Here is a 19965-nt window from a genome sequence, read left to right on the forward strand (position 1 = left end):
CAAGGAGCACAGGTTTGAAAAGAAATTTTTTTCTTCTTTGGGCTGGGTAAGCAGGTTTCCAAGTAGTTGGAGGGTTTTTGCTTTAATTTGGGCCCAGAGCAGAGACAAGGGAATTGTCTTTTTCTGTAGGCTGACAATCACTATCAGAGAATAGGTATTCTATTCCAGCACAGCAAAATTTTACAGCCAAGTTTTGTTTGTTTATTTCTAAACCTCGGGTGTAAAGTTAGTTAAAAACAGAGAGGTTAGAATGGCCAAATCCTCAGCTCGACTACAGCTGGAATTAGCCAAATTTCAGGCTGAGGAAAAACAAAGGGAACATGAAAGACAGATAGAACTCATGCAGCTGAAGAAGGAACAAGAAAGGGAGGCAGAACAACACCAAGAGGCTGCCCACAAGAGGGAAATGGAGGTGGCAGAGAAGAAGAAAACTGGTCGCAGTTGGAGCGGAGACCAGAAGGGACCACCCCAGACCACACCCTATTACCGGGGGCCGCCCAAAGCCCCACCTACCTCCCAAAGAACCCTCCAGACCCCTTATCATCCCACCACCCCGTTCTCCAGCAACCCTCCTCGCCCCAGTGACCCGTCAGCTGGACGATGTTTTAAGTGTAACGAGCTGGGGCATGTAAAGGCCAACTGCCCCAAGAACCCCAACAGATTACAGTTCATTGCACCGGAATCACACCAGAGGTCCACAGGCCCAGATACCTCCCAGATACCCTTGGAGCGGAGGGAAACTGTGAGTGTGGGTGGGAAGAAGGTCACCGCGTGGAGGGACACCGGAGCACAAGTGTCAGCTATCCATGCTTCCTTAGTGGACCCCAATTTAATCAACCCAGAGATCCAAGTGACGATTCAACCCTTCAAGTCCAACTCTTTCAATTTGCCTACAGCCAAGTTGCCTGTCCAGTACAAGGGCTGGTCAGGAATGTGGACTTTTGCAGTCTATGATGATTATCCCATCCCCATGCTGTTGGGGGAAGACTTGGCCAATCATGTGAAGCAGGCCAAGAGGGTGGGAATGGTCACCCGCAACCAGGCTAAACAAGCCGTGAGGCCTAGCTCTGTTCCGGAAACTTCTATCAGGACCCAGTCAGAGGTGATGGACCTGGACCCCAGGCCAATGTCTGCAACAGCAGTAGTGGATCCAGTCCCAGAGACCCAGACGGAACCAGTCCCAGAACCGGAACCAGCCAAACAACCAACACCAGACCCCGTGTCAGCACTGAATCCAGTACTTGCAACCTCAACACCAGAGGGCCCCACCGAACCTGAACTGGCAGCAGCCGATAACCCTACACAAGAGGCTCAGCCGGAGCCTGAATCCCAACATAGTGCACCAGCGGAGAGCGGTTCACAGTCAACAGAAACAGCTCCATCCCCTATATCGCTTCCAGAGGGACCAAGCCTAGGTCCACAATCCCATGAGGAACTGATGTCTCCAGCATCAAGGGAACAGTTCCAGACCGAACAGGAAGCAGATGAAAGCCTCCAGAGAGCTTGGACGGCGGCACGGAGCAACCCACCGCCTCTCAGCTCTTCTAATCGATCCAGGTTTGTTGTAGAAAGAGGACTTTTATACAAGGAAACTCTTTCTGGGGGACACCAGGAAGACTGGCATCCTCAGAGACAGTTGGTAGTTCCAACTAAATACCGGGCCAAGCTCTTGAGCTTAGCCCATGATCACCCTAGTGGCCATGCTGGGGTGAACAGGGCCAAAGACCGTTTGGGGGGGTCATTCCACTGGGAGGGAATGGGCAAGGATGTTTCTACCTATGTCCAGTCTTGTGAGGTGTGCCAAAGAGTGGGAAAACCCCAAGACCAGGTCAAAGCTCCTCTCCAGCCACTCCCCATCATTGAAGTTCCATTTCAGCGAGTAGCTGTGGATATTCTGGGTCCTTTTCCGAAAAAGACACCCAGAGGAAAGCAGTACATACTGACTTTCATGGATTTTGCCACCCGATGGCCGGAAGCAGTAGCTCTAAGCAACACCAGGGCTAAAAGTGTGTGCCAGGCACTAGCAGACATTTTTGCCAGGGTAGGTTGGCCCTCCGACATCCTCACAGATGCAGGGACTAATTTCCTGGCAGGAACTATGAAAAACCTTTGGGAAGCTCATGGGGTAAATCACTTGGTTGCCACTCCTTACCATCATCAAACAAATGGCATGGTGGAGAAGTTTAATGGAACTTTGGGGGCCATGATACGTAAATTCGTAAATGAGCACTCCAATGATTGGGACCTAGTATTGCAGCAGTTGCTCTTTGCCTACAGAGCTGTACCACATCCCAGTTTAGGGTTTTCCCCATTTGAACTTGTATATGGCCGTGAGGTTAAGGGGCCATTGCAGTTGGTGAAGCAGCAATGGGAGGGATTTACACCTTCTCCAGGAACTAACATTCTGGACTTTGTAACCAACCTACAAAACACCCTCCGAACCTCTTTAGCCCTTGCTAGAGAAAACTTACAGGATGCTCAAAAAGAGCAAAAAGCCTGGTATGATAAACATGCCAGAGAGCGTTCCTTCAAAGTAGGAGACCAGGTCATGGTCTTAAAGGCGCTCCAGGCCCATAAAATGGAAGCATCGTGGGAAGGGCCATTTGTGGTCCAGGAGCGCCTGGGAGCTGTTAATTATCTCATAGCATTCCCCACCTCCAACCGGAAGCCTAAGGTGTACCATATTAATTCTCTAAAGCCCTTTTATTCCAGAGAATTAAAGGTTTGTCAGTTTACAGCCCAGGGAGGAGACGACGCTGAGTGGCCTGAAGGTGTCTACTACGAAGGGAAATGTGCTGGTGGTGTGGAAGAGGTGAACCTCTCCATGACCCTTGGGCGTATGCAGCGACAGCAGATCCAGGAGCTGTGCACTAGCTACGCGCCAACGTTCTCAGCCACCCCAGGACTGACTGAACGGGCATACCACTCCATTGACACAGGTAATGCTCACCCAATTAGGGTCCAACCTTACCGGGTGTCTCCTCAAGCTAAAACTGCTATAGAACGGGAGATCCAGGATATGTTACAGATGGGTGTAATCCGCCCCTCTGAAAGTGCATGGGCATCTCCAGTGGTTCTAGTTCCCAAACCAGATGGGGAAATACGTTTTTGCGTGGACTACCGTAAGCTAAATGCTGTAACTCGCCCAGACAACTATCCAATGCCACGCACTGATGAACTATTAGAGAAACTGGGACGGGCCCAGTTCATCTCTACCTTGGACTTAACCAAGGGGTACTGGCAGGTACCGCTAGATGAATCTGCCAAGGAAAGGTCAGCCTTCATCACACATCTCGGGCTGTATGAATTTAATGTACTCCCTTTCGGGCTGCGAAATGCACCCGCCACTTTCCAAAGACTTGTAGATGGTCTCCTAGCGGGATTAGGAGAATATGCAGTCGCCTACCTTGACGATGTGGCCATATTTTCGGATTCCTGGGCAGACCACCTGGAACATCTACAAAAAGTCCTTGAGCGCATAAGGGAGGCAGGACTAACTGTTAAGGCTAAGAAGTGTCAAATAGGCCTAAACAGAGTGACTTACCTTGGACACCAGGTGGGTCAAGGAACTATCAGCCCCCTACAGGCCAAAGTGGATGCTATCCAAAAGTGGCCTGTCCCAAAGTCAAAGAAACAGGTTCAATCCTTCTTAGGCTTGGCCGGTTATTACAGACGATTTGTACCGCACTACAGCCAAATCGCTGCCCCACTGACAGACCTAACCAAAAAGAAACAGCCAAATGCTGTTCAGTGGACCAGAAAGTGTCAGAAGGCCTTTAACAAGCTTAAAGCGACACTCATGTCTGACCCTGTACTAAGGGCCCCAGACTTTGACAAACCGTTCCTAGTAACCACAGATGCATCCGAGCGTGGTGTGGGAGCAGTTTTAATGCAGAAAGGACCTGATCAAGAATTCCACCCTGTAGTGTTTCTCAGCAAAAAACTGTCTGAGAGGGAAAGCAACTGGTCAGTCACTGAAAAAGAATGTTATGCCATTGTCTACGCTCTGGAAAAGCTACGCCCATATGTTTGGGGACGGCGTTTCCACCTGCAAACCGACCATGCTGCACTAAAGTGGCTTCACACCGTCAAAGAAACTAACAAAAAACTTCTTCGGTGGAGTTTAGCTCTCCAAGATTTTGATTTCGACATCCAACACATCTCAGGAGCTTCTAACAAAGTGGCTGATGCACTCTCCCGTGAAAGTTTCCCAGAATCAACTGGTTAAAATCGTCCTTGAGATGTGGAAAATATTGTTAGTCTTTATGTACTTGGTAGTATATTTAGAGATGCATGTGTCTTATTAACTCTGTTTTTCCTAGAGCTCCAGGAAGAAATCCCAGCCAGTGTTTCACCCTAGCTGAGATTTGGGGGGCGTGTCATAAATATAAAGGGAAGGGTAAACCCCTTTGAAATCCCTCCTGGCCAGGGGAAAGCTCCTCTCACCTGTAAAGGGTTAAGAAGCTAAAGGTAACCTCGCTGGCACCTGACCAAAATGACCAATGAGGAGACAAAATACTTTCAAAAGCTGGGAGGAGGGAGAGGAACAAAGGGTCTGTCTGTAGTCGTCTTGGCCGGGGACAGAACAGGAATGGAGTCTTAGAACTTTTAGTAAGTAATCTAGCTAGGTATGTGTTAGATTATGATTTCTTTAAATGGCTGAGAAAAGAATTGTGCTGAATAGAATAACTATTTCTGTCTGTGTATCTTTTTTGTAACTTAAGGTTTTGCCTAGAGGGGTTCTCTATGTTTTTGAATCTAATTACCCTGTAAGATATATACCATCCTGATTTTACAGGGGGGATTTCTTTATTTCTATTTACTTCTATTTTTTATTAAAAGTCTTCTTGTAAAACACTGAATGCTTTTTCATTGTTCTCAGATCCAAGGGTTTGGGTCTGTGGTCACCTATGCAAATTGGTGAGGCTTTTTATCCAACATTTCCCAGGAAAGGGGGAGTGCAAGTGTTGGGAGGATTGTTCATTGTTCTTAAGATCCAAGGGTCTGGGTCTGTAGTCACCTAGGCAAATTGGTGAGGCTTTTTACCAAACCTTGTCCAGGAAGTGGGGTGCAAGGTTTTGGGAAGTATTTTGGGGGGAAGGACGCGTCCAAACAGCTCTTCCCCAGTAACCAGTATTAGTTTGGTGGTGGTAGCGGCCAGTCCAAGGATAACGGGGGTAATATTTGTTACCTTGGGGAAGTTTTGACCTAAGCTGGTAAAGATAAGCTTAGGAGGTTTTTCATGCAGGTCCCCACATCTGTACCCTAGAGTTCAGAGTGGGGGAGGAACCTTGACAAAAGTGCTGCAGTTTATTATAGATAGGAGCTGTATCCTTATCTTGGTCACTGCAAGATTAGATTGCTGAAAAACAACAAACTCTGCATGGAGTGACATGAGGACTACTAAGAAATTGAAGCTAATGCAGTTTGCCACAGCCCGTTTATTAAATGGAGTCTCACACTGGGAGTATGTTATACCAGAGCTTTAGGGTTTTCACTGGCTGGCAACAGGCTTCTGGGTAGAATTACTATTCCTAGCTTTTAAGGCCAGAAGATCATCTACTCCGTCTTCCTGTCAGGAAATAGAATTCCATTCAGTTACCCCTGTATTGAGCTCCAATAACTTGTGTTTGGCTAAAGCATTCCTTCTAGAAAAGGCATCCAGTCTGAATTTGATGACATCAAAAGATGGAGAATCCATCACTTTCCTTGGCAGTTCCAATGGTTAATCATCCTCTGTTAAAGCTTTGCGCCCACTTTCTAATTTGAGTTTGCCTGGCTTTGGGATCCAGCCAATGGTTCTTCTTATGCGTTTCTCTGTTAGATTAAAGAATTCCTTAGTATGCAGTGTTCTCTCCTTGTAATGGTACTTATACACTGTAGTCAAGTTACCCCTCAATCCTCTTGTTGATAACATGAGCTGATTGAGCAATTTTAAGTCTTCCACTAAGGCAGTGGTTCCCAAACTTGCTCCGCCGCTTGCGCAGGAAAAGACCCTGGCAGGCCAGGCCGGTTTGTTTACCTGCCACGTCTGCAGGTTCGGCAAATCGCGGCTTCAGTGGCCACAGTTCATTGCTCCAGGCCAATGGGAGCTACCAGAAGCGGCAGCTGGTACATTCCTCGGCCTGCGCCACTTGCAGTGGCTCCGATTGGCCTGGGGCAGCGAGCCACAGCCACTGGGAGCCACAACTGGCTGAACCTGTGGACATGACAGGTAAACAAACCGGCCCAGCCCACCAGGGGCTTTCCCTGCACAAGCGGCGGAAGAATTTTGGGAATCACAGCACTAAGGCACTTTCTTCAGCTCTCAAATCATTTTGGCTTTTTTCTGTACCTCTCCAATTGCACAGTCTTCTTTTTAAAATGTTGACACCAGAACTGGATACCGTATTCCATTGTCCATTTCACCAATGCCGTACATAAGAGGTAAGAGTCACCCTCTCCTCGCTACTCCTCTGATTATACATACAAGGATAGCATTAGATCCAGTGGCGGATTACTGTACCCAACCAATTGGAGAGCCCCACAGGAGTGACTGGAACTCTAGCCACAGCCCCTGCTCCTCCTCTCCCACCAGCAGCCCTGCCTCCAGCCCAACCAAAGAAACCTGTGTGGAGGTGATGAGCAATTCCCGTCGCCCTGAGACAGAGCTGGCTGACTGCTGCTTGTCCAAGCCTCACACTGAGGTGGCCCAAGGATCTCCCACCCTGCATGCTGGACAAAGACCCCACCCCAGCCCCACGCTGGACTGAGGCACCCCCCCCCGCCCCAAATGTGGTGCTGGACTGAGCCCCTCTCCCCCCCCTCACCAGGCATGGAGCTCACCTGAGCCCCTCTCCCCTCCCCGGTGTGGCGCTGCTCTGAGCCCCCTCAACCCACTCCCATCCCTGGCGTGGTGCTGCTCTGAGCCCTCTCCCTTCCTTCCCACCCCCGTGTGGCACGGAGCTCCCCTGAGCCCATCTCTCTCCTGCCCCCGCACAAAGCTGGCCTTCTCTGCTCCTTCGTGTGGGGCTGGCCTGAGCCACTCGCTGAAGCCCACATCTTCCCTGCACAGGGCTGGCCCGAGACCCACTGCTCATAACTGCCCCGCCCCAAGGCCCACCACTCATCCGCCCCCCTCCTTTTTGGAAAAACTGGACATTTGTCCCATTTGCTCTTGCGAATTGGTGATCAGTTGGCGAGAGCAAATGGGACAAATGCCCAGTTTTGCAAAAATGTTAGGACGTCTGGGGCCAAAATGGGACATATGGTCATGCTAGGCCAGGGGTCCCCAAACTATTTTAGTCACGTCCCCCCTTACCCAGTCCATACCCCCTCCATCTCCAGGAGAAGGGCAGGAGTGGGGCCGGGGCCCACAGTCAGGGGCTGAGAGTGGGTGTGTGGCCGGGAGCAGAGCCACAGCCGGTGGGAGGGCCATAGCAGAGCTGGGAGAGGGCTGGGCCCTGCCATGCCCCCCCCCCGAACAGTCCTCTGTGCCCCCTTAGCGGGGTGTGCCCCATGGTTTGGGAACGACTGCCCTAGGCTGTGGTAAGAACTGCACAAAGAGCCCAGACAGTTGTGGGGGAGCTCCAGAACCTGCACCTGCCTTGGACAGGGGGCTGGAGTGCCAGACAGCAACCCCCAGCCATTGTCCCTGCCCCCACTCCCAGGACACGCCACCCAGGGCAGGTGGAGGGACCAGGGCTCCCCATAGTGGCCCAGACTCCCTGGACAGCTCTTACCATGGCTTGGCTTCTGGTCAGGCCAGGGGGTGGAGCCTTGGGGGAAAAGGGGAGGAGCAGGGGGTGGGACCTCATGCCTGGAAGGGATGTGGTGGGCCCAAGTGTTCTTCGTTCCCACTGCCCCAATATATCTTAATTTGCCTCTGATTAAATTGTTTTTGCTATAGCATTGCACTGGCAGCTCACGTTCTGTTGCTTATTCCCTACAGTCCCTAGATCCTTTTCAGAGTCACTGCTTTCCACAATATAGTCCCCCATTCTGTAATTGGGCCTGCAAACCTACACTGGCCTGGGCACAAAGTTGCAAACAGCTTGAGTCCAGATTTCCTGTGAGACGGTAATACTATGCATTGCCAAATTGCTTCAGAGGTCAACAGAAGTTAACAAGGGAGGTTGTGGAATCCCAGTCATTGGAGTCGTTTTTGAGAACAAGTTAGACAAAACACCTCTCAGGGATGGCCTAGACGAGGGTTTCTCAACCAATAACTGAGTCACCAGAATGTCTGAAAAAGTAACGTGGCAGCTCCTGTCCCAACAGGCTGGCTGGGCTCGACTCCCTGCTCCAGGCACAGCAACCTCTGGGGTCCCAGTGCCACTCAGTTCTGGCCCAGCCGTCATGATAATGCAGGGCCACAACCACAGCAGGGCAAGTGGGGCAGCCGCTCAAGGTACAAAGCCTTGGGGGAGGAAAAAACAGGGTAGTGGGGGTGGAGCCATAAGGCCCTCCAGATTTCTGACCTCCATTTAGCACAGAGGTTTTCAAACTGTTTGAAATCATAGAATCTCAGGGTTGGAAGGGACCCCAGAAGGTCATCTAGTCCAACCCCCTGCTCGAAGCAGGACCAATTCCCAGTTAAATCATCCCAGCCAGGGCTTTGTCAAGCCTGACCTTAAAAACCTCTAAGGAAGGAGATTCTACCACCTCCCTAGGTAACGCATTCCAGTGTTTCACCACCCTCTTTGTGAAAAAGTTTTTCCTAATATCCAATCTAAACCTCCCCCACTGCAACTTGAGACCATTACTCCTCGTTCTGTCATCTGCTACCATTGAAAACAGTCTAGAGCCATCCTCTTTGGAACCCCCTTTCAGGTAGTTGAAAGCAGCTATCAAATCCCCCCTCATTCTTCTCTTCTGCAGGCTAAACAATCCCAGCTCCCTCAGCCTCTCCTCATAAGTCATGTGTTCCAGACCCCTAATCATTTTTGTTGCCCTTCGCTGGACTCTCTCCAATTTATCCACATCCTTCTTGTAGTGTGGGGCCCAAAACTGGACACAGTACTCCAGATGAGGCCTCACCAATGTCGAATAGAGGGGAACGATCACGTCCCTCGATCTGCTCGCTATGCCCCTACTTATACATCCCAAAATGCCATTGGCCTTCTTGGCAACAAGGGCACACTGCTGACTCATATCCAGCTTCTCGTCCACTGTCACCCCTAGGTCCTTTTCCGCAGAACTGCTGCCTAGCCATTCAGTCCCTAGTCTGTAGCTGTGCATTGGGTTCTTCCGTCCTAAGTGCAGGACCCTGCACTTATCCTTATTGAACCTCATCAGATTTCTTTTGGCCCAATCCTCCAATTTGTCTAGGTCCTTCTGTATCCTATCCCTCCCCTCCAGCGTATCTACCACTCCTCCCAGTTTAGTATCATCCGCAAATTTGCTGAGAGTGCAATCCACACCATCCTCCAGATCATTTATGAAGATATTGAACAAAACCGGCCCCAGGACCGACCCTTGGGGCACTCCATTTGATACCGGCTGCCAACTAGACATGGAGCCATTGATCACTACCCGTTGAGCCCGACAATCTAGCCAGCTTTCTACCCACCCTATAGTGCATTCATCCAGCCCCATACTTCCTTAACTTGCTGACAAGAATACTGTGGGAGACCGTGTCAAAAGCTTTGCTAAAGTCAAGATACAATACATCCACTGCTTTCCCTTCATCCACAGAACCAGTAATCTCATCATAAAAGGCGATTAGATTAGTCAGGCATGACCTTCCCTTGGTGAATCCATGCTGGCTGTTCCTGATCACTTTCCTCTCATGCAAGTGCTTCAGGATTGATTCTTTGAGGACCTGCTCCATGATTTTTCCAGGGACTGAGGTGAGGTTGACTGGCCTGTAGTTCCCAGGATCCTCCTTCTTCCCTTTTTTAAAGATTGGCACTACATTAGCCTTTTTCCAGTCATCCGGGACTTCCCCGGTTCGCCACGAGTTTTCAAAGATAATGGCCAATGGCTCTGCAATCACAGCCGCCAATTCCTTCAGCACTCTCGGATGCAACTCGTCCGGCCCCATGGACTTGTGCACGTCCAGCTTTTCTAAATAGTCCCTAACCACCTCTATCTCCACAGAGGGCTGGCCATCTCTTCCCCATTTTGTGATGCCCAGCGCAGCAGTCTGGGAGCTGACCTTGTTAGTGAAAACAGAGGCAAAAAAAGCATTGAGTACATTAGCTTTTTCCACATCCTCTGTCACTAGGTTGCCTCCCTCATTCAGTAAGGGGCCCACACTTTCCTTGGCTTTCTTCTTGTTGCCAACATACCTGAAAAAACCCTTCTTGTTACTCTTGACATCTCTGGCTAGCTGCAGCTCCAGGTGTGATTTGGCCCTCCTGATATCATTCCTACATGCCCGAGCAATATTTTTATACTCTTCCCTGGTCATATGTCCAACCTTACACTTCCTGTAAGCTTCTTTTTTATGTTTAAGATCCGCTAGGATTTCACCGTTAAGCCAAGCTGGTCGCCTGCCATATTTACTATTCTTTCGACTCATCGGGATATGAGGTGCAAAATGAAGATGCTTACTTGCTACTGCCCATGGGAGCATCTCATGGCAGCCAGGCTCTGTGGGTAGGGGCAGCTCCAGGAGGAATTGTGCTACCCACAGTGTCCCATTTTTCCACACCCCCCACTTTGCACCATGTGTAGCTGTCCTGATCGCCCCGCTGTAGTTACACCCTGGGTGCGGAAACCCCAGAGATTGTAACATCCGGAGTGGAGAGCCAACCCCAGCCAGCCTCAGAGCACAACTGCTGCCCCTGTGGGGCACTTAATAATATTGAGAGACTTTGTCTAATGGACACTTATGAATACATCTATAAAATTAAAGAACATATTTGCTGCCACTTGAATTTCAATTACATTACTATTGGGAGGAGCTCTTCTAGCAATTACAGGTTTCTTCTTGTTTAATCCATGTCTAAATTTTGGATAATCTCCCCTTTTAGTTTTTCCACATTAGTTCTTTATTTTTTACTGTTTTTCTAATCAATATATCCTTATTATCATCTCTCTGTCCCCAGTGGTATCCACAACACCTATTTTAGCATAACTTGATCCTATAATTATTTCCAAACAGAATATATGAATTCTATATATTTTCATTTTAGAAAATCTTCATCATGCAAATCAAGAATCATGTTAAACTATAACAAAATACCCAAGTTACAATTATTTTTACACACCTTCTAATGAGTACGTTGTGTGTGTGTGTTTGTTTGTGTTTTTACACAAAGACCAAATTATTTAGGTTGACGTAACGGTCATTTAGGGTCAGACATTCTGGAGTGAGGAAATATAAGCCTTTTTTAGTTCCCTGTGCAAATTCTGCTTCCTTGTGCATCCAATATAAGGCAGGGTTCACAGAAAGAAAAAAAAAAGTGATTGTGCCATTAAAGAGTATAATCATACTCGTACACAGTGAGAGACCAACCCTTTTCCCTCCTTCCTAATGCAAGTCATTAGTGTTTTCATAACTATTTTGGTGCACGGTTATACTTTCATGTATCTGGGATGGTGGTTTTTTTGTTTTAAAGATATATCTAACAAAAATACACATCGTGTGCAAGTAGAGGTCCCAAGCCTAAACTGTCAGTTTTGGCTAGGTTTAAGCCTAGATTGCTCAGAATTTGCTTGGTTTTGAAAAGATATTAAAATGTAATCTGCATAATATAACTCCCACCCCTCGCACCATCTTTCACCAAACCCAATACCTGTTAGCAAAGAAGATCCACGTTTTCTACTACTATTTCCACAGAATTCCTTTCAGTTTGTCTTTCCAGAACCTGCCACTCATGAGAAGCTCAAGTGGGTGGATCTATTTTTGTCACTGCATTGGATTACAGACTGGCTGACTATAATTGACCCTAGTTAGTTTTTGGGACTGATATAGTGTGAATTATGAGCTATGTAGCACAAGTGTACTGTGTCAGTTTCCTTTTCAATCAAGACTACTTTCTCTATTACACTTGATACTCTGTGACAGAAGTGTACAGGTGTCAGAAATTAATGTGATTTAACGCCAGTGTGAATTTAAGACAAGGTCACAGGTTGAAGTGCAGGAAATGTCACATTACCATAAAGATCAAAATTTGGTCACATCCGGTAGTTGCAAGTCTCTATGGAAACACTTGGATCAGTAGTGCTGAATTGCTTTGGCCAATGAGGAAAAAATCTTGGCTGCATTTGAGTTAACAGTTCATTTGCTTCTTCCTAAAGAAATTGATGGGAGTTATGCACTATGAGAACTGTATTATTAAATATTGTCAAGGACAGTGTTGGAATTAATAATATTTGAAATTATGATTACTAATACAGGAAATCACCAAATACTAATTTAACTATAAATTCCTTTATTAAATCCAAAGGCCAAATGGGACTTTATGCAATTGCTTTAAACATGCTTAAAAATCCTAAATAATAAGCAATTTACTACATCGAAACAGTAACAAATAATTTATAAGTATTTGATCAAGATACTGACAAACGGGCTAGACCAGGGATTAGCAACCTTCGGCACGCGGCCCATCAGGGTAAGCCCCCTGGCGGGGCGGGCCGGTTTGTTTACCTGCCATGTCCACAGGTTCAGCCAAACGCGGCTCCTACTGGCCACGGTTTGCCACTCCAGGCCAATGAGGGCTGCGGGAAGCGGCGGCCAGCACATCTCTCGCCCTGCGCCACTTCCCACAAACAAACTGGCCCAGCCCGCCACGGGGCTTACCCTGGAGGGCCGCGTTCCAAAGGTTGCCAATCCCTGGGCTAGCTGAAGAGGTGCTTAGACCATGCCGGTTTGCTTCAGTGTGGTCAGGTAGGTATTAGCAATGAACCCTTTAAGAGCTGACTTTTTATTCCTTTTAACAAACAAATGATGTCATTGCCAATTACTGACTTCAGCTAAAAACCAACTTGAGACAGTTTACCCTTATGTCCAGTCTTAATCCACATAAGATTTATAACCTTCTTTCTCCCCAAGACCTTTCCTCCCCCTCCTCCTTGCTGTCCAACAGTTTTTTCATTGCACCGGGGTTCACATAGATATGTGGGATGGGAAGGTCCATGCTGGCTCAGTTTAAGACAGATTCTCTTTGATTGCAGATGGTTTTAAATCAGTCACTCCTATCAGTTAGAGGTCTTCTTTTTAGAAACTTCCCCTTATTTCATTAGTTATTCTTTGAATCAGACATCCTTCCTACAATTTATTCCTTTTGACCTTAAAACATTATTTTTAAGGCCCTCCTTCTTACTAGTCAGGGCCTTTCTTCATAAACAATTTTCCTTAACCAATAAGCTAACTTTATTTTTTTAATTTTAAACTTATCCCTAGCTCTAACAATCTGTAGGATAAGTACTGTTATTTTTTGTATGCATAAATCAAAAAATAAGTGGTCTAAAGATGGTCGGTCAGTTCTTTCAGGATTCTGTTAAGAGTGCATGGTTAATGTCAAATTCCACTGTATTTCACATAGAATTATGCGCAAAGCCAGCTGTCTCTCTGGTCAAAGCAGAATCCTAATATACACAATGGTATTTCCAAGGTACTGAATATATGGCACTTTACCATCTATGCTTGCTGGAATTATGTATAGCATGACTTTTATTAATAGCTGGAAACTCATGTTCCCCCATTAAGGAGCCATGTTTAAGAGACCTCTGTTCGAAGATTTTATTAGATCAGGCTGTCTTGTCATATTATTACCCTCCAAACATATGGAACTGCACTGCCTCATAGCCTTAATGGCTGGATCCCAAGAGAACTATAACAAATTGCCTTCGAGCTAATCAGTGACTAACCCTCTTGCAGCAAACTACGAGGGGAGGTGTGATGCTCTGTACCTCAGGGGAAAACACCCAGCAGCCCGATGTTCATTCTTGTAAAATGATTGTGTGGTATCCAATGCAAGGTTTGTCATGTCGGGTATCTTCGGAAGGCTCATGATGCACTGAGCATTGTTGTTACAGTAATGTTATAGGTTATAATTTCATGTATGGAGTTATGAGGCTGAAAATGTATCCTCATGACTTAAAATAAGCCCAGGCAAAAACTCTCCAAGAGCAGAGAGGCAATTCACACCTCATCAGGACAGGTATGGGACAAACCCAGCCCAGACTCACAGAACAAAAGACACTGGCCTAGGCAGCAACAAAAGGATCTGTTGGACTCTCAAGTGAGTCACCCCCCTTCTTTTGGCCAGTTTGGGACTGCAAGGAGGTAATGCTCACCTGACTCTGAAGGGGGGTGGGGGAGAGGTGAAGCCATGATGGAAGAAAGAACATGATAAAAGGGATAGACTTTGCCATGCTCTCTCTCTCTCTTTCACTTACATCTACAGACACCACACCAAGCAACCGAAGCACTGATCAAAGGGGAGAGCCTGGCTGAAGAGCCACCAGACAGCCTGTGGTGAGAAGCATCTAAGTTTGTAAGGGCACTGAAAGCGTTAAGATCAGTTTAGAATGCGTCTTGCTTTTATTTCATTTGACCAAATCTCACTTGTTATGCTTTGACTTATAATCACTTAAAATCTATCTTTATAGTTAATACATCTGTTTATTTTACCCGAAGCAGTGCATTTGGTTTGAGGCATGTCAGAGTCTCTCCTTGGGATAACAAGCCCGGTACATATCCATTTCTTTGTTAAACTGACGAACTCATATAGGCTTGCAGCATCCAGCTGGCATAACGGGACACTGCAAGATGGAGGTTCCTAGGGTTGTGTCTGGGACCGGAGATATTGGCTAGTGTCATTTGGTTGCACAATCTAAGGAGCAGCTTACATGTCAGAGGCTGTGTGTGTGAAGAGCCCAGGAGTGGGAGTTCTCACAGCACAGCAGGGGTAAGGCTGGCTCACAGAGTCAAGAATTGGAGTGACCTAGCAGATCACCAGTCCAGATAACACCAGAGGGGAATATCACAGGCAGGTCTTATAAGGTATCATTTTAAATCTCAATTTGCTAGTCAAGATTGTTCTGATAAAATTGCAGCAATACTCTGTAAAGTTACAAGATTTCCCTGTATGATTTTAACACTGTGTGTTCCAAACCCCACAGCCCTGCCCAAGCAGAAGTCAGCAAACAGGTCTGCCCTAGGCAAAGAAATGTGTGCTCTGCTTAATTTGCATTTAAGCAGCAAATAGAGTCATCAAGTAGGAAGGGAAACAAAGAAAGCTCAAACAGGTGTAGAAGGTGTCTGAAACGGAAGTGTCTGAATAATTATTTGAGATAATAAACTGCCAAATTAGTCCCTTTAAGAAATAACAGACTTTAAATATTTTGTACTCTCTAGGTGAGGGCTGGGCAGAATAGGACATTCATTTCTGGCAGGGAAATCTGGTACTGGGGATGTTAGGATCACCCTGCAAAATAACCAATGCTGGTGAGAGCTAGAGCGTAACCCAGGTGTGGCTGGGAGGCTGCAACTACAAAGACACTCAGCTTGTGGCTTGGGTGGTGGAAGGCTGTTTGAGTGCCTGAGGTGGGAGCTACTTCACCAAGGCAGGGGTGACCCTGCTGCCCATTAGTCTGGATTGTACTGTGGTATATTATAAATTCCTAAAGCAACTCTTTTAGAAAAACTTCTAATCTTGATTTTAAAATAGTCAGGAATGAAGAGTTTACCATGACCCTTGGTAAATTGTTCCAATGGCTAATTACTTTCACCATTAAAAACATATGCCTTATATGCAGTCTGAAAGCAGGTCAGCTAACCTGAGTTAAGAACCCATTTATTTATTTTTTATTGCAGTGTAGATACAGCTGGTCTGTGTGTGTGTTCCTTGGCCACCCTGCCAGCTCTTGCTGACACTGTGAGCAACTTCTGGGCACTCACTCAATTGCCACCCTTTTCTAGGCCCAGGGTCCTCTAGCGTGTTGTCTTTGATCTTTCTCTTCTCACCTTGACAAGACAGCTAGGGCACCAGAGGAGTCGCGTCTTCAGGACCATAAGCCTGACTATCATGTTTGAGTATTTGTTGGGATGCTCCTTATTTAGAACATTGATTTACCTTTCCTGCTTGGTTCCCCTGACAATCCCTTTTGACCTAACTCCACAACAAATAACCTATCATGAACGCACATAGAAATGCAGCATATTAATAAAAAATACAGGAAAGTTCATCACACACAGTAATGCTGAGCATACCAGCCTCATGCCCCTCCCCTCCGTTTCCAGCAAACGTCTCTGCCAGAGAGATATTCTTGTTTACATGTTGCTTTGAAGAGACAAAGATTGTCTATTAGGTTGAGATCTAACTTTAGGTTTCCACAGATACTGTAGGTGATGGGTTCTCTATAAAAGCCTAGACAAGCTAGGTTCCATTTCTCTTCTGATTCCCTACGTTAGGCTGCTGTTCAGTAACTACACATTGGCTTAGACACAGTTTAAGGAGAATATTTATTCACTGATTTAAGATCTGATGCTGCAATCATGAGTATGGCAGTTTTGGAGCACAGTCTGGGAAGCGAACATCTCTCTTTAATGTGTGACCTGACATAGTAATACTTTAACATGGTGTTTCTAATGGGAGCAGTACTGAAAATTATAAGATGAAAGGTATTCAAAATAGGTTTCACCATTTAAAATAAAAGAATTTGATAGATGTTCAGAAAGGAAACAACTTATTGCACAAATTGCAATATCTTTTCTGCTTGAAAGGAGGACAGTCTTGTGGTTAAGAACTAGACTGAGATGGAGACAGTCTAGGTTCAGTTTCCAGCACTGGCACAGACTACATGTGTGACAGCAGACAAGTGAATCACTTCATACCTCAGTTCCCAAACTGAAGTGGGAATAGTAATACTGTTGTAATTCACAGGAGTGCTGTGAGATTAATTTGTTTGTGTTCTGAGGTGTGCAGATACTATGGTAATAGGCATTGTACGGGGTGGGGGGAGAGGGGGCATCTCCAGTCAGGCCAAGGGAGCCACAAGTGGGGAGAAGGCAAATTCCATGCCTACCTTGGTTTGCAGTTGGGGGGAGGGGGTACGGGGGAAATGCCCAGGTAGGTCCTTATAAGTAACAAGATATATAATGCTTATACACCCTGGTTTATTGTATGAGCATCATGAATGGGTTCAATATTTATTTTTAAAAGAGGGAGGGGTAAACACATGCAGTTTTCCTAGGGAAGAAACTCACTCAGTTGTCTTTATTTTACAAGAAGCTAAATAGATCACATTCCAGGGAAATACTGCAGAGATGCGGCCCATATAAATATTTGTTAACAACAGGAGAGTTACACACACCGTACTGAACACTAAAAATTCCTCCAAATTAAGAGGATTGGGACTTGCTTGCCTTATTTGTTCTACTCCTATCATACATAAAAACAGATGTTCCAAATAGACATTTCTCCCTTTCAACTGCTACTTAAGTTTCTCTCTCAATAGTATCAGATCACCCCATGAGAGAAGATGCGTGAAAGAAATATCAATTAATGGGATCAGCCAGGCAACCTTGGCTCCATTAGCAAGTCTTATATCAAGAGTCTCAGGCCAGCCTCCACAGGTTAAGGCTACAGTTTTCTTCAAGCAGTGGCTGGTTCCTCCTTATGCTAAGATAAAAGGAAGACACAGAAGCAGAGCCTAAAGAGTTAATCCTGAAGAACACTGTCTTATTCCCTTGTTTGATGGACTGCAGAAGGTTTTATGAAGCAGGGGCTCAAAGAGGATGCCTTCCATGATTCTCTACTATTTCAGGATCCCTAACATTATATTAGATTTATATAATTCCTATTTTGTTTTTCAAATAAATAAATACAATCCATAGTTATCTGGCTTGCAGAAATTGCAAAGTCTTTGCTCTGTAGGGGATAGACTTGTAGAGCTTACAAGATTCAGAACCAGCCAGGGTATACTTAACTAGCTGCATATACACACTTTACAACATAAAATGTTTTATTGTTCTTACTCCATATTAAGTTTTAAACTGATAAAAAATTGTGAAAAATAATTGCATTTTAGAAGCTTAGCAGTAACACTGTTCCATTAGGATTATTTAAGTGCAAAGCTGCAACTTTCAATGTTCAGATTTTTAGAAATAGATACACACAAAAAAACAAGCCCCCCAAACCAAAAATCCCTCAAAGGCAGTCACATTGCAAAAACAGGAAAAAGTCTATTTTCCCAAAATTTTATAACTCCAACTGCACAAAACAGCTCCAAGCATTTGTGCGCACACACTCATCTCGAGGACAACAAAAAGCATTGACAGTTTCAGCCAAAAGTGAGAAAGGTTTTTTGAGGGGAGAGAAAGGGGAAGACTATTAAGATGAATTTAGAAAGGGGTTGCATAGAAGCATTACAGAACCTTAACAGGAACTCAACTTCTGGGGTGAAAGGAGGCAGCAGCAGCAAGTGCACAGCAAGAGGAGGGTAACTTTTGCTCAAGAACACAGCTACAAGCACCTAGTCTTCTAAAATTACTGCAATCTTCAGGGTCCACATAGGGCAGGCAGAATCTTGTTTTAATGGCTTGTTGCTTATCCCCGCTCTTCCTCCCGCCCCCCCAAAAAACACCCTGCAAGGCACTCTTTCTAACGACACAAGGCCAATTAATTAGAGCACTCAAAGGCTGCCACACGTTTATCTACAAATATAATCTATCCTTGCAGATCTACTAAGTGTCACACACTGGACATGACACTCACACAGACAGCTCCATGCCTGTCCTTGCCTATCTGCATACTTCGTGGAATTTCGTACATGCAGCAAGTTTTTCCTATCGCTTCTCCTCCCTGCTATCCGGATTTGTTGTGGTGCTGGGTCTGCAGGCAGCCTCTCCATGCTAGCGCTCAGCCCATGTGGAGCGGCGGGCAGTAAAGCAGGAGCAGCATGCTGTCCCTGGCATGGGACAGGAGCTTCGGCTGGTGGGGGGGAGGGGAGGGAAGGGAAGTGGCGAGGTAGAGCAGTGGCTGTTCCAGATCACCTCTAAGGTGCCACAAGTCCTCCTTTTCTTTTTGCAAATACAGACTAACACGGCTGCTACTCTGAAACCAACCCTCACAGGCACTGTAGGCACACCCCAGACTCCCTCCCAGCTCTCCCTGGCACCTCCTAGGCTGCTTCCGGCGATTCCCCCCCGACCCCATGACAGCACCCTTCCCACAAGCTACTTCAGGCTCACTCCCCCACTCCGATGAACGCATCCGATGAAGTGAGCTGTAGCTCAGGGAAGCTCATGCTCAAATAAATGTGTTAGTCTCTAAGGTGCCACAAGTCCTCCTTTTCTTTTTGCGGATACAGACTAACACGGCTGCCACTCTGAATCCCCCACTCCAGCCTCCCCTTCCTGGGCTACTGGGCTCTCCCCGCCAGTAACAAGCCCCATCCAGGCCCCAGGCTTCCTCCCCGCTCCTAGTCCCTGGCCCCAGGGCTCCTCACCCCCAACCTGCCGCCCGCTGCCTCCCGGTCCGGCTCCCGCAACCGCCCGGGCGCGCGGGGAAGCCGGCTCCGCGCCCGTGTGTCCCTGGGGCAGGGCTCACGGGAACTTTGGAAACGTTTCCCGGACCGAGCAGCGGGCGAGCGGAACCGCCGGCCCGCACCGCCCCCGAGCAGGCAGGGGATCCCTGAAGCGCCCCGGCCCCGCGACCGCACCTTGCCTCCTGCCGACAGACATGGCCCCACACGCAGCTCCGGCCGCGGCACAGGGCCCTGACAGCGCGCCCCAGGCTTCCGCCCTTCCAGCTCCCTCTCCAGCCGGCCGCGCCCACCCCCGGCCGGGGACGGCGCCCATTGGCGCTGCCGGCGGAGGGGCGGCCCCCGCCCGGGGCGCAGAGCGGACCTTCCTGGCATGGCGGCTGCGTCCGGACGGCCCCCGCGCCGCGCCTGCCGCGCTCCGGCCGGGGGAGCGCGGCTGCGCAGAGCGCGCGCGCCGTGTGGAGAGCGGGGTTTGACAGCTGCAAGCTCAGCAGCAGCCCCGGCGGCAGCAGCGCATGGCTCGCGCGAGGGGAAGAGCAAGCG

At 47.4% G+C, this 19965-nt stretch overlaps 1 protein-coding gene across 1 annotated transcript in view; it reads right to left on the bottom strand.

Moving 5' to 3' along the window:
• Positions 1-19762, bottom strand: part of ERICH1 (glutamate rich 1) — a 115802-nt gene extending 96040 nt beyond the window's left edge. Inside the window, exon 1 of the mRNA XM_084623151.1 lies at positions 19600-19762. Within this exon, the coding sequence (XP_084479277.1) occupies positions 19600-19738 (139 nt within the window). The 5' untranslated portion in view covers positions 19739-19762. The remainder of the gene's footprint in view (positions 1-19599) is intronic.
• Positions 19763-19965: the final 203 nt, after the last annotated feature.

This window comes from Lepidochelys olivacea, assembly GCF_965140295.1.
Source record: "Lepidochelys olivacea isolate rLepOli2 genome assembly, chromosome: 3".
In the NCBI taxonomy this organism is placed as follows: Eukaryota; Metazoa; Chordata; order Testudines; family Cheloniidae; genus Lepidochelys; species Lepidochelys olivacea.